Source organism: Acromyrmex echinatior, chromosome 1 (assembly GCF_024713525.1).
Source record: "Acromyrmex echinatior isolate Ae372 chromosome 1, ASM2471352v2, whole genome shotgun sequence".
Taxonomy (NCBI): domain Eukaryota; kingdom Metazoa; phylum Arthropoda; class Insecta; order Hymenoptera; family Formicidae; genus Acromyrmex; species Acromyrmex echinatior.
In genome coordinates, this window is record NC_141852.1 from 25,755,023 (window position 1) to 25,770,016 (window position 14,994).

Genomic DNA, 14,994 nt, shown 5'->3' on the forward strand with positions numbered 1-14,994 from the left:
ATTTTTTCCTTTATTCTATCGCTATCTTTTCCTTCTCTCACATATCCACAAAATGGATTGCTTTGTCATATGTCTGAATGCTCTTACTATCAAAGACGTGTCTCAATTTTAAGAAAATCATTTTTATCGTCACCTTATATATTGAAAATATGTACACGTCGTTATCAAATTAATTCCTACAAACATTTTATGCAAAAAAGATGTTATCGCCTTTGATTTGTAGTCTTTTTACGTTCTTTTATCTTCGTACATATTTGCGACAGTGCAAATATACATGAACATAATATGTGCATGAACGCGAAGCTGAAGCTGAGAAGCGACAGAGAGGGAAGTAAAGATAATAACGTATTCGACGAAGAGAATGGCACTACTCGCGTAGTCATCTGCCCGCAGTATGAATTACATTGGCGATTGAAACTCGTTCGTGGTGAAAAAAAAAAAAAAAAAGTACGTGCGCAACCTCGGGCTGTCGGAGGTGCCGAGATTTGCATATTAAATGGGTTGGGATTTATAACGGTCGGTCTTTCGAGCGGTGTTAGCAATATGTGCGATAAATAAAGAACCTTCCTCGCGCGAATCGATAACGCGCAAAGTTTAGTTTTTGCGCGAGTAAACATGAATTTCGCGCACGTTAGAGAAGAGTGAGAGAAGAGTGGCAGAAAAGTAAAGAAAAGCCTTGCAAAATATGTATTTTAATATGACTTGACGTTTAAAATTTCTTGAAATACGTCTATATTACGATACATTAAAACTTGTCATAACATGCGGCACAGAATGACAGCATGTTTTAAGCATTGTTAATTTATTGCAACTAAATTTACTATACAACTCGAAAAAAAAAAAAAAATGAAACCTGAACCAATCTACATTTGTGTACGCGATAGATTTTTGCCCATTTTAAGTACTAAACTTGTAAAAATATTAAAACATGATTAAGAATGAACCTGCAAACGCGGAGAGTCTAATCCCAAAGTATAACTAATACGCTCAATTAAATCAATTTGCGTGCGCGTCATCGTTCTTGCGTCTCTCATTCATTCGACGTTACTCGCAAGATTGATCGAATAATTGGCCCGTCAGAAAATTTTCTGGATCGTTCAAGGGTTATACTGACTCTCTCGAACCGGTTTTCATCGCTATTCGGCGGCAATATCGAACTAAGTTATGTCCCGCTTGCGCGAATTTGTGCGTTCCGCGTGCCTCGTCGGCGCTTTTGATATACGAATACCTCATCGCGGCGGGTTCGAAACGGGTGGGACACTTTGTTGCGAAACGACCTTAGTAATATCTATTACCGCGTCGGATTTAAGGGTCATTAAAAGATAAGTTCGAAAGAACTTCTACGAAAAGATGTTCCCGCGTGTGTTACACAAAGTATAAAATAAATATGATCCTATAATATAAAATTTATACATTTTTATATCTCCTTTACGTACTTCATCATTTGTTACATACACGTGCAAACAGAAGAAGTATAATTATCCTATGAATTACGATGCGACCTAAATTATTCTCGGAAAATTGATAACTTTTAACCGCCTTATTATTATTCTGATAAACATTGTATATACTTATCGATAAATGATCCTAGTATCGTGAGTGTTATCTATATAATAAGTAGTATAGAAAAACAAAATAGACTACTGAATTTGTCCGTTGAGAAATACTATGATGTATTAGTTAAGAATCTCTTTAACCTAGGCGATGTTAAAACTGTGAAGAAGCTCATTTATCTTCATTGTGCCACCAAATGATTTTTTTTTCGTCTAAATAAGCATCTCGTTTTAAGAACAAAAACGCGGCACTTGCTTTAACATATATAGAAACTTTCACATATATTGTTTAATGTGAAATAATTACATATATATATATATATATATATATATATATATATATATGTATATATATTTTACTGATAAAATTCTACTGATAATTTTAATGATAAAATTACAAAAAAAAACCTTCCAATACAACACATGACAGAAAATGCCATTTTTCCGTGAAATTGTCGCACGTGGAAGAAAAATATCAACCGCCGACAAAAGAGATAATCAGCTAACCGCGATAATTTGTCCATGCGTTTGTATATCTGAAAAGCCGAGCGTCTAAAAAGAGTCGGAGTCGGAGCGATGATAGCAAACACAAATTGGTGGTGGCTGGACTAATATACCCGAATATGATGAATGGTCTTTTATATCCACGGACGTAGTAAGGTGTTATGCGTTACGTTAGTGTTGAATTATTACGTGCGTGGGGCAGCCGCGCGTCGGCACAATAACGCAGCCCGCGGGAGGGCCTGGTCTCGGGGTCCGATTGGGTCCAACTGAGTCCGACTGGGTCCCTGCCCACGTTCGTGGTCCGAGCTTTTACCCGCGAGACATCGAGATACGCGCCGAGTTCGATACCTCTCTCTTTTCCTCTCTCCTCTTTTTTTCTTCCCTCGCCTCGCCGCGATTTTAATCGAACCGCGTTACGAGCGAATCGAAAGATCAATCGCCATTGATCTCCCGGAGGATTTATGATCATTTCTCTCTCTCTCTCTCTCTCTCTCTCTCTCTCTCGACTTATTACCATTCATGAAGTATAATAACCTACGAAACAAACGATGCTGTTCGATACTTTACAATCGCGCACGATCTCATCCCCGTTCGATCGACCTCCGCTTATTCTTGTCCTTCACACATTTGTCTCATTCCATCATCTCCTAAAATTTCTATGTTAAAAATATTAGAAATATTTTCCAAATTCAATACAACTGAGATTGAGTCCTCGCGCGTTACGTAAGAATCTGTCAACGCCACACGTTTATTACTTTCCGAACGATCGTTTAGCACCTTAGCAGCTCTTTACTGTACCAAATTACCGTTCATAAAATACTGACGACGCTCGATAGAGGAACGACTGGAAAGAGACAGATATGTTGATCCAATCTAGTCTAATTATCGCTAGGGAGGAAGGCATAATAATAGCATCGTCTCAAAGTTGCGCCACAAACTTCGTAGAGAAACGACAGAGGGAGAGAGAAAGAGAAAAAGAGGGAAAAGAACAGAAGCACTGACGCATCACTGGCGGGCTTGATTGATGGACGAGTCGCCATGTTTATAATTAGAGCCCGACGTTTCCGGTTCATCGTCTAACGTTCGAGCGGATCACGATTCGCCGCGGATCAATCTCCTTTCTATAATCGTTGAAAAGTTTCATCGCGGTGACGCGGCCACGTAGAACCAGCGCTAAGACACGAGCAGTGCTCACGACTGCGCTAATTACGGTATCTCGGAATCATTCCAACTCCTGTCGGTCGTGCGTGATGATAGGCGCGAGCACGCTATCGCGCGGAAACGCGCGTGAGAAAATGTGCGATTTCATGGGCGTTGTTCCGCTTCGCTCGTCGATTCTAATTTCGGTGCTTTCGGTGCCGAGCAGATGCAACGTGTTATCGAACCTTTTAACCACGTGGACGTTTACGACGCGGTCGGACGTACTGGCTACACGAAAATCCACGTGTGCAGGAAACGAGATGCGGGTCGCGGTAGTCACGCATGTGTGTATCTTCCTCAACGGTCGACAAATTTCAAACAGCGGATCTAAACAAATTTGCAAAGTGTGTCTTCTACGAAAAAATTCAGATGGTCGATTTGTGCCGCCTGTTCTTTTAATCGAGTATTTCGGCAAATATTTCAGCGTATTTTTTTGAAGATGCAAAACACGGTGAGAGTAGCGCGTGACAAAACGTATGATGGATTATGAGTGAGTTAAATATAATTTACAGGTATACGAATATGTACAAGTAGAGCGCGTACTCTTATAAATCTAATACAAGGCTGAAAGACAGTAATTAATTACTTATTTCAAATCTTAAAAGCACCGTTGTTCAATACAAATAAGTAATTAATTACTATCTTATAGTGTAGATCTCTGTAAAGACACTTTCTTACTTTTTAACGTGCAAATTTGCGGTGTGTTTCTCGCTTCCGTTATAAAATTGACAAATAACGAAAGAATCTCGCGGAGAAGACAGATCGTGTTGAAAAACAATTTTACGAGGGAGATTTTAAGAGTCTCGTCTCTTTGAGAACGTGCTACGAAAAACGTCCAATATTTGTAATACAAACTCCATTATGTTACTTGATAATTTTTTTTCGCAGGCATCATGCCAAGCATCATACATTATTATTACGTTAGATCGTTTTATCGAATACATCGGGGTAATTATTATTCTGTTGATAGACTCACCTCTACTCTGCATGAAAGTAAAGAGGTCGTCAAGGAATACCTTCCGTTCTGGAGTATCATCCAGCTCATACAACTGAAACAAAAAGAAATAAAGACAAATGAGTCTCGTCATAATACAAGATATACAAGACAAATAATACATTTCGATGTACGGGAGCGTCTTGCCATTAACTCATAAAGGGACGTGCGCCCCTTTTTCTATATTTACAGAAATTACATACGTATAATGATGGGACATCTTGCGCACGATAATGAGTACATCTCCATTACACGCAGTACGTACGTATTATATTGAATTAAAGAGGAGCGTATAGACGATAGAAGATCTTTTCATGAGTTGTATACAATTAACGGTAAATACAATTCAATGTAATCAAGCAACGATCAACATTTTTATGTCGCGAGCGTCTTTATAATCGCACAAATACTTTCCCCCACGCAATGCTTTCCCGATTGCCGATCGGGAGAATAAAACGTTACCTTGCGGCATGGTAATAAAAACAGGAGTGAAACAAGTGTGCTCATAGCGACAGGCAGATTAGTTAGCTCCGATTATTAATGATTCCGTTTAACCTGCCTCATAACCCGAAACCCTCGCCGACTATATGAAAGCCAAACCCCCTTCGGGCTGGCGGCCCGTATTATCATATTTGTTATGTACGATGTGCTATATCTAATCTGAGACCTCCTAATTGCTTTTATAATATCAGCCCCGTACACCCTCGCTTTCTCTTCTCCTAGTGTCTCTCCTTATCCTCTTTTTCTCTGGCGCTTTCTACATCCCTTAAACGCTCATTCGACAAGCTTGTTGCAGTTCTACGAACTTGTTCCTTCCTTTTCCTCTTCCAATACTTTCCGCTCTTCGCAATTCAACTCGACTCGACTTGACTCGACTCGCACATTTGCCGCGCGACGATAAATTCTATTCAACTAATCGTGCGATGTTTCGCAACACTATCTCTCCCCAAGGGCGAATAATAATTAATACGATGCCTTACGCTCACGCCGTCTATCCCATCTAGTTTCCCGCCTAGACTGCCCGCGGATTATGAAAGCAACAATAAAACAAAAGTAATTGTAAAATCACGGAGGGTACGTATATTACGCGCTTGAATTTCAGTTGATATACGTACATTTAATTATATAAAGATTTTTTTAAAATCTTCTTTTAGTATCACATATAGTATTCTTATATATTTAAAACGTGCGTTTATTTTAATATAGAAAACTAATTAACTATATTAATATTCGAAATAACCAATTCAATTGGTAGCTCTTTGCAATTTATTATTAGTAATTAATGAGAGTACCACACAATGGTATCGTTCGATGCGATGTAGAAATGTAAAGTAATACATGTGAAAGCGTAACGCCCATGTGAAGACGTAAATGTCGACGCCTGTCATGGGAAAAAATGCTGCGCGCACGAGATGTATGGCGACAAAACGAAATATGTGCAGGACGCACGCACGACGCGCGTACAGCTGTGTGTAGAACGGGCAGTTTCTCAGCATGCAGTGGCAGGTGCCTGGCAATCGCCACCACGTGCAAGTAGATCGTTAATCGAAGTTAATCAATGAAGGAGAGAAAGAGAGAAATTTACATTCACCTCGATCAATTTTCGCGGCAACCCCTTCGCTCTCACCCTCTTAATCCCGCTACCCTTGATGAGAGGGAGAGAGCGAAGCAACGAGCGTATCGTAGAAATGAAGGAACGAAGAAACGAACGGATAGACGGACAGCATTTCTCAAGGGCCATTTTGTACCACTTTCTCGTGTTTTTTCTTTGGCTACACGAGCGATGAGCTCGTTAGGGGCAGCCGGAGGGAGAGGACGAAGTAAAAGGCAAGGGAGGAGGGGACGAAGTATAGAGGCTGAGGGTTCAAGCGAGGTATATTGATTGATCTACAGTTAAGCGGACTGACGGCAGCCACGTGAGGATCAGGGGAGAAGAGCAGCTCTCTCTTTCGCTCGTTCGTATCCTACATGCCGACCATGTGTACCTCACTACCGTGGTAAAATAAAGACGGGGCAACGGAATTTGCTCTCGATGATGCATGCGCCGCAGCCCCGCCCTCTCCTTCTCTCATCCACTGACGGCGAGTGAATAATAATTCCTGATACGACCGTCGGTTGATCGGACGACTTTCGTCCCAGGCAACCACGAGGAGAGCCAACTTTGCCGATGATCGATGTACGCGTGCTTAGTAACGTTAACGGACTCGAAGGTGCTGTGATTATAGCGACCGAGGTGTATACACACAGTGCGTTCGGCAAGAATGTCCGGTAATGATCGCATTCGATGAACAGAGTGATTCCTTGAAAATTTTAATCATCGAATTTCAATCATCTTCTCTTAACGGTGTGTCAAGTTTGTAAACTCGTTTGTTGTAGAAATTAGCTACGAGATGTTTGCGATTTTATTTCACTGATTGCGAGTCACAATAAATGATGATCTCTGGTCAATTCGCAAATTCGAGTTCGTTGAAAAATATTTCGTTAAATATTAATGTGATTGAAGGGAAGCAAATGTATCACGAATTGCGTTCTTTGAATGTAAAGATCGTCGAACTCGAAGATTTCTAACTCTTTTTCGTTCTGGCCTCTTGACCGTCGCGCGATGAATTTTACGACCTCAAGAAATGTGATAGAAGAGACGAACGTGGAGAACAAGAAGAGATCTCTCATAAGTACTTAGCGTAGCACACGTCGTTAGCTTTATGAGCAACAATTATCGATGCGCGACTTTTTCCATTGCGGCAGAGATTGAGATAATTTGCTTTCTTCCGGTTACGTAAAGAGCGTCGATAACTTTGTTTTCATAGTATTGCAAGTAAAATAGAAATAAATACAGAAATAAGTATCTATTCATAATATCGTACAAAAAATATTTTCTTTACCAAAAACAAAAATTTTCATATATTATATATCTACACTCTAAATTTCTTACAATGAAATCTCTCAAGAAACTTCTTGAAAAAAAAAGACAATTTTCACTCTTTTTTTCAATTTTTACTCCAAAAAAGAGATTTCATTCTAAAAAGAATAAAAATCGTCTTTTTTCAAGAAGTGAAATATTTTCACTTTTTTTCAAAGGTGGTTGCATTTTTACTTTCTTGAAGTGAGATTTCATTGCAAGAAATTTAGAATGTACATACAGTATCATGATATTTTTAAAAATACATCTTACGGTCCCCTGAAACGGATGATGAGGATAAAATTTCGACTTGCCAAGCCTCGCTAAAAGGAATAAGAGACATCGGTGAGTAGTTAGTATCTACACTCGCTGACTTATTATCTTAATTATATAATTAGCCATAGGTCCGTGTACTTTGAAAAGTTTCTCGCGGGCGATATATCGGTACGTTGCATCCGCCCCCGCAAATGTAAAGGGTCAACTTCCGGCCGTAAACCCTTCTTAAGGGTGCGTTTCGAACGGAACGGAAGCGGGCGTAGTCTTACGTAATGCACTCCGACTTTTCTTTTCGAGATTCAAGATCGAGATATCGGATAAGAGCATAGGACTTTTACGCGGGGACACAACACACTCTTGTCACACTAATGATAATGCTAAGTATTGATTTATGTATTAAAATTAAATAAATCTTTATCATCTTCGTGAATATCAATTTAAAATTCAAATGTGACAAACATCATCTCTATTACGATATAATATTAAGAGATGATACTTTGTAAGTATATTTGAGAACGTCGAAAATCTACATTCTTTAAGGGTTCCTTTTGTATATTCCTTTTATATAATCCTACATTATTATCGCTAAGTGATATAGTACTGCTATATTAATACATAAATTTTGTGTACAAGTGAGCGAAGTCATTGAATATGTCTATATGAGTAGCCATTAGAAAGTTCAATCTGTTATAATTAAAAGCTAGAACAAGTGAAGATAGGCAGAGATAATTTTTAAAAATTTTATCAGTTATATACATATCAGTTTAGACCCTTTGGGATCAGTATTATAAGATATTTCAGAGAACGTAAACACGATAAGTGATTTCAATTTTTAAATAGTTTTGTGATTTTATATATTTTGATATATTCTAGAATCAAGTGAATTATAAAATAATTTCCAAAATATAACCCGATTCCGCGGTAGGTTCATGAATTATGACAAACGAAACAAGATAAAAATTTTATCGCTCGTTTCCTCCGACACGACGGTTATATTTGCTCGTTCAAAGGAGATTTGAGAGATCGTTAAAGCGCGAATGTGGTGTGATGTAATTACAACGACAACAATTTTATTTTATTATAGAAAGAAATCTATTGGATGTAATGCGTTTTGGGCGCACATGTTATAATCAAAGAAGAATTAATATTAATATGTAAGCAAAATATTTTGAAGTTATCGTTAATAAAATTATCGCTTTAGAAGAAAAAGAGTCCGCAAAACATACATCTTTTTTATCTAAGAATACCTATTCCTTATCTTTCGCTTTAGAATTTAATCTAAGGCTTAAAATTTCAAAAACATTCCTCTCGTCTTACATAAGTCTCACAGCTTCCTTTGACCGAATATTTTATAAACTAATATCCGATTAATCTCTATTACAAAAAGCATTCTCACAAATGCATTCAATCAATATTTTTTTTTACAAATAGAACAACACTCGTAAGTTAGCAATGAATAGACAATAGACAGTAAACATTCTTGAAAACAAGGATGAAAATCGGAGCAAGTTTGATTCGCTGGTGATAAGTGTAGGAAGATATCCGGTGGACGATGGAAATGAGGAACTTTAAGTGGGGATATCAAGATCAGCAGCGGGTTATACGAGCGGCCATAATAGTTGCTACCATTACCCACTTCCAGGACATTAAAGATAGCAAAAGGCAATTATAATCATTATGACGTCGAACGGCGCGTACAATGCCGCTGGTGCGTTACGCTCCTATAAAATCTCCGTAACGTCTAGAAGCCCGGCCTTTTCTCTCTCTCTCTCTCTCTCTCTCTCTCTCTCTCTCTCTCTCTCTCTCTCTCTCTCTCTCTCTCTCTCTCTCTCTCGCTACGCCCAGTAAACTCCACCCGCAAGCCGGTTATCGCACCGCATCTCGAATCGCTTCACGCCAAGACGGGATGCGACATAACGACGGACTGTCTTTGGAAAAGAATTCTTTAAAGATTCTAAATAAATACGTCGATAGAAGAGCGTTAAGAAGTCGCGTGAAGACAATATGAATGAAGTATAGAAAAGTGATAAAGAAGGTCAGTCAAACAATAGGATCGTATCTTTGGCAAATTGAATTTTTCAGTGCAGGATCACTTAAGATAAATCTGTTTTTCTATTGTTGAGAAACGTGAGATATTTTTATAATACTACGTATATTTGTGGAAGACTGTTTTTTTTTATTCATTTTTGTTCGTATTTTCATTCGTTTTGTATTTAGACATTTGTACATTAATAGAACAATTGAGAGGGAGATTCTAGATAATTGCAGTCTCTGAAAAGTTCTACAATTCAGAGAAAATGAAATAGATTCGATAAAATCGTAAAGGTTGATTTTAGTAAATAGTAGTTGTGTGTGTGTGTGTGTGTGTGTGTGTGTGTATATATATTGGTAAATGACACTAAAATAAGATAAAAACAATGAGTAAAAATACCACACACATATAACCGCTAGCTTTGCAGGAAACGAGAAAATACGAGACGAAAACCGATTGACACTATCCAGAGTCGCTTTCTCGAAATAACGTGGATGGGGATCCACTTCGTGAATTCCCATTATAGGGACGAAATCAATCGGCTTTATCCCACCGATATCGTCTCGCGGGAAGAGAAAGACCCATCCGTTGTCCTTGGACAGCTCTAATCCGAATGAGGTTTCGTTCGTGTCCACTCGCGTTTCTTTGAACGGATCGAGCTTCCGAGAGAAATCATTGACGGTTTTCCAACGATTCATCCTTACCATCTCTCCCTGTTTGTCTCTTGCTTATTTCATTAGAATTAGAAACATCAGAATTAGATTTCTGAGAAATACCGTAGGTACTCGTATGTGCATGAAATAATGATAAATTATTACCATCTGGGTCGCGAACGAGGTCATCGACCAGATCTTACCGTACAATATTCTCATCGTAAAATGAAATCGACCTATTAAAGGCTGATGAATGGATTTCCACGGCCTCCTACGCGAGCGCTGAACTAAAATGAAATTGTGAAAATAATCTCAAAGAATAATCAAGACTCGTTGCGACGAAAGAAGTAAGAGTTTACACGAGAGAAGGGGCGGTAGACTCACCATGATGTCGGCGTCAACAAAGAAATGTAAGAAACGAAATACTCCGTGGTCCCTTTGCGTTCTCTCTCTCTCTCTCTCTCTCTCTCTCTCTCTCCCTCTCCCTCCCTACCAAGAGACTCGATAGAGTCGGATTTTATGCTCGTAGCTGGAAATATTAAATCGCACCTAAGCACGTTTTATGTCGGCCGCCTAATAATCTCCAACAACTGACTTTGACTTCTTCCACCTCCCACTCTTTTCCTTCCTTCCTCTCTTTCCTACAGTCTTCGCTATCGTTGTTTCATTTTCGCCTCTCTGCTCTCAACGGAGACCGTTCGAAAGCCCTCTGTGGGCGGCCAATGCATCCATCCGTGGCCCATAAACCCTTTAAATGTTTCCGAAAGGGCCTCTGGTTTACTCTGTAACCTTTCCACGTTGATTCCTTTTTTCGCGGTTGCCAATTCAGAAAATACATAAAATCGAATAATCTATGTCGTAGTCACGATTGACGTGAACGTGGGAATCGATCGCGAAATGATTGATTGAAATGCATTTAACTATTCGACGCAGACGGACGTTGTCCATCAGAAAACGCGGTAATGTTTTACATTAACAAGAGTATTATCATAGAAACCTAGTAATCTCGCCTAAAAGATGTTGCGGCATATTTTTTTACTAAAGAGACGGACTTTTTCGGACGTAATTTAATTAGAACGAATTAAAAAATATAAGTAAAATTTTACTAAATTATTATTAATTTATTTGCATATTTTTTTTTTATTAAACAATTATACCAAACAATTATATATCAGTTTTTCTGAGTGTGATATCAAGATGACGATGAAATTTTAAACAAAATGTTTCCAACATAAATATCGAACATAAATATTCAAACATAAATATCGTCGCTTGACTTCGATTCTTTGAGACGACCAGCGAGACGGGAAACCGGAAGTGCAGCACGCCTCGCGCTCGTCGCACCCTTTCGTTACTCGCGGTTAATTCGCTCGTAAACGTCGACGGGAGAGAAGTCGATTGGCAAAACGTCGGGTGTACAATTTCACGGGCCGACTGTGGCGATCACGATGATCGGTCTCTGAACAAAGTTACATTTACACGACGACAAATTGTCCGATCCAGAATATACGACGAAAATACATCGCGGTCGAAAGCTGTACCGTACTATCGACTAGAACTGCCAAGTCGATCTGCCAAGTGTAGCTTTTTAAGGAGTTGCTCCTAAGGCAGATTTTTTACCGCATCCCGCGATAAAAATCCACGCGGTAAGTTAGCGCGTGCTAATTCAATTTAGATAATAAACTCCGACCTGTGGCTAATATAAATTCGCGTTAACCAACGCGTTAGTCATCTTATCGCTCTACTCTTCTTTTATTATCGCGTCCGGACGATTCGCCGGAATGACGTATCGCCGCCAGCTAATATCTCCCAGTGTCGTTGCTCCTAATACTCGTTTTTTCTCACACCTGCGCGTCGACGTAACAGGATCGTAACGAGACGCTTCCGTCGAAGATTTACGTTCCGACCCGTATTCTGCAATTTAATTCGGTAGCCGGTTCAATTTGATTGCGAGATATCGCGATAAAGGTGGACGATGGCATCCTTTCGGAACCATCCCATTCGAAGCCACACCTTGATATTGGCTATCTGTCGTCGCGATGAATCCTTCTGTCTACTACATGTTCGGAGGTGTGGCAGTCATAAAAAAAATCCTATAGATATAATGGCAATGATTTGATTCAGTGCAGTAGCGTAGTTAGAGTTTCTTTTCTTCAGAGTGGCGGAATCGTTAATGAAAGATAAACTGTCGATTAAAGATACGTAAACGGAAAGGTTCAATTAAGTAAAAATATTATGTGAGCGAAAGCTCCAAAATTGTACGTCGAAATTTCTCTCCGTCCGTACTTAGTAAGTTGCAAATTACACGTTTATGGGACGTCGAGGGTGGCAATGTGGCTTAAAACTACGACACTGAAGGACAGGGTTAATACAAGTCAAGAAATTCCACGGTCGTTTTCGCTTGTCTCGACACGAACGAGAGATGAAATTACGCGGTGCGAAAGGATGCGTTGGGATCGATTAACTTGGCGACGTTTGACGTAAAATACGGCTCCTAAGTGGCATTCGTTTGTTCGTGGTCCACTCTTTTAGCTCTTCCTTCTCTGTCGCGACTTGTACCGAGCGATATGCGCGAAAGAGAAATGCACGGACGAGAGGACGAAGGATCGTCTCCAAACGAGCAAAGAGAGAAAGAGAGAGAGAGAGCAGAGAGGGTTGGGGAGAGTAGAGAACTGAGAAAGGAAGAAAGAAAGGGCGAGAAAAAGAGAAACGGGAGTCTCACCTCGGTACGGATCAAACGGAGCTACGTGAGCGCGCTTCGATTATAATAAATCAAGACGTAAATAATGAAGGGACGGATGGCTCCGAAAGCGGACAACGGAATGGAGGGGCGCGAGGAAGACGGCTGCGCGATCGAATCGTGCTTGGTTGCATCTGGTTGCAACCAAGTTGTTGCACGTCGCAACTCGCTGTAGTGCTGCAGTGCTGTACGCCCCGGCCAGCATTGGCCAGCACAGCACTAGCGAAACCCGCGCCGCACCACGTACGGCCATGAGAGGATCGTAACGGGTATTAATGCCTTTCGCCCGAGGGATCGACATTTTTTACCCATGCTCGGCCTCACCACCGAGTTTGATTTCATATTGTATGCGAATAGGCCGTTTAATGAGATTAATGCCGCGCGCGAAGTCAATTAACTTTCACGAATGATATCCGACCTGCGCCACGACATCACGTCGCCGTGATTGATATCCGCGATTGCAGATGACGCCGAAGGGATCCTCGTTCATATACACACACACACACACACACACACACACACATAAACAGAACTGCTTCGACATTTCGCGTGCGTCCAGGAATGAGAATATACTCCCACGCAGAAACAGCGAAGGCATTGTCTACCGTGTCCGCGGAGTTATTCGAGTTCAGCCATGAGAAGATTATGCGTGTGGCTCGAATCGCGTATTAGTTGATGGAGAAAAAGATGGAAGGGGGGGGGGGACAAGAAAGCGCGAACGATGGAGGAAGGGAAACGCGACGCTACAAGCTCTCTTATTAACGAGGAAGCGAAACAACTCGCACCGCAATGCTAATCGAACGGGCACACAAAACGCACCGTTTCTCGCGTATGGTCGTATCAACGGCCATCTTTGTTTCTCACAGAGCGAGCCGTAAGACGCGGAATGTCCGATGAGAATTTATCAAGGTATATGTTTGCTAACGTAGGAAATTCGACCTCCTTCGTTAAAGGGAGAGAGAGAAAGAGAGAAAAAAGGAACCGTCATGTAATCACTTTGCTGTTAAAAAGATAAAAAGTTTCAGCATTTCGCAACGATTGAAAAGTTATAAGGTCTATGTATCATTAACATTAGTAGAAGATGCTCGAAGATGCTAAGGTCCTTTTATAGAAACGTTTAAAATACAAAAAGAGTAAAGTACCTCGTTCATCACTGTACGTGATTAGCGCGAGTCATCGATAGTGATCGCTAGAGTTTGCAGAGGAATGTTCGCGCTGAAAGCGACTAAATGTTGCATCGCGAAATAAGGAGAGGAAGGAAATCATATTACGAAACGGAGGAATACTTGAGGCGTCGACTGACGCTACGTACAATCTGTCTGAGGTGCGTCCACAGTGACGCTTACAGCGAATGGCCGAACGGCTCGGCCGTGTTACATTACGGTCCTCGTCGAGCGATCACCAAAGTGAGTCGTTTACGAGTTCGACGAGACGGTCGACCGGTCGTGATGAAGGTGCAGAGACGGCGGCACGACCGAGATCGGCGGCGGCGATGGTGATGGTGGCGGTGAAGACGACGGCGGTGGCGGCGGCGGCCGCGGTGGTCGCGCGATAGGTAGGAACTTGGAACGCGCGACGGAGGTGGCCGAGATGGAGACGACGGCCGGCGTCGGCGAGAGGAGGCAGTTAGCGCGTGTTTACACGACAGCGCTATGTAGCCGGCGACCTCACAGGGCAGTCTCGAGCCGAGCGAGAAGAACGTTTCTATTTGTTCGGACACCTCGCTCGCTCTCCGTCTCTCTCTCTCTCTCTCTCTCTTTCTCTTCTTCCGTCTTCCCTTCTCTTACTTCTGTTCTGTTCTGGCAAAGACAACTTCCACCCCTTCTCTCCCCCCCCCCCACACACATACACATACACACACATCGTGCTTTCTTTCTCTCCTCTCGCATTCTCTTTACTTTCTTTCGTCTACGTCTCTGACCGCAGCTAGTCGTCAATGCAGTTTGATAGCAGATAAAATGTGGTGTCACATCATTTAAGATTTGATCTTTTTTTCATCTGCTTGAAGGATTGATTTTTTAATATTTATTATTATTTGAAAATTGTGTGAAACTTCGTTTTTCATAGCTTAACGTTCCTTCTTCTGCATGCGTTGATGTCTCCAAGCGACGGTCAAAAGTCGAGTCGCATGTCATTTTCATTG

General features: G+C 40.9%; 1 protein-coding gene across 4 annotated transcripts in view; it reads right to left on the bottom strand.

Annotated features, from left to right (window-relative positions):
* Positions 1-14,994, bottom strand: part of retn (retained) — a 182,688-nt gene that overhangs the window by 23,355 nt on the left and 144,339 nt on the right. For all 4 annotated transcript variants that reach the window (XM_087413151.1, XM_087413143.1, XM_011052844.2 and 1 more), the window contains exon 4: positions 4,234-4,306. In XM_087413151.1, the coding sequence (XP_087269277.1) occupies positions 4,234-4,306 (73 nt within the window). The remainder of the gene's footprint in view (positions 1-4,233; positions 4,307-14,994) is intronic.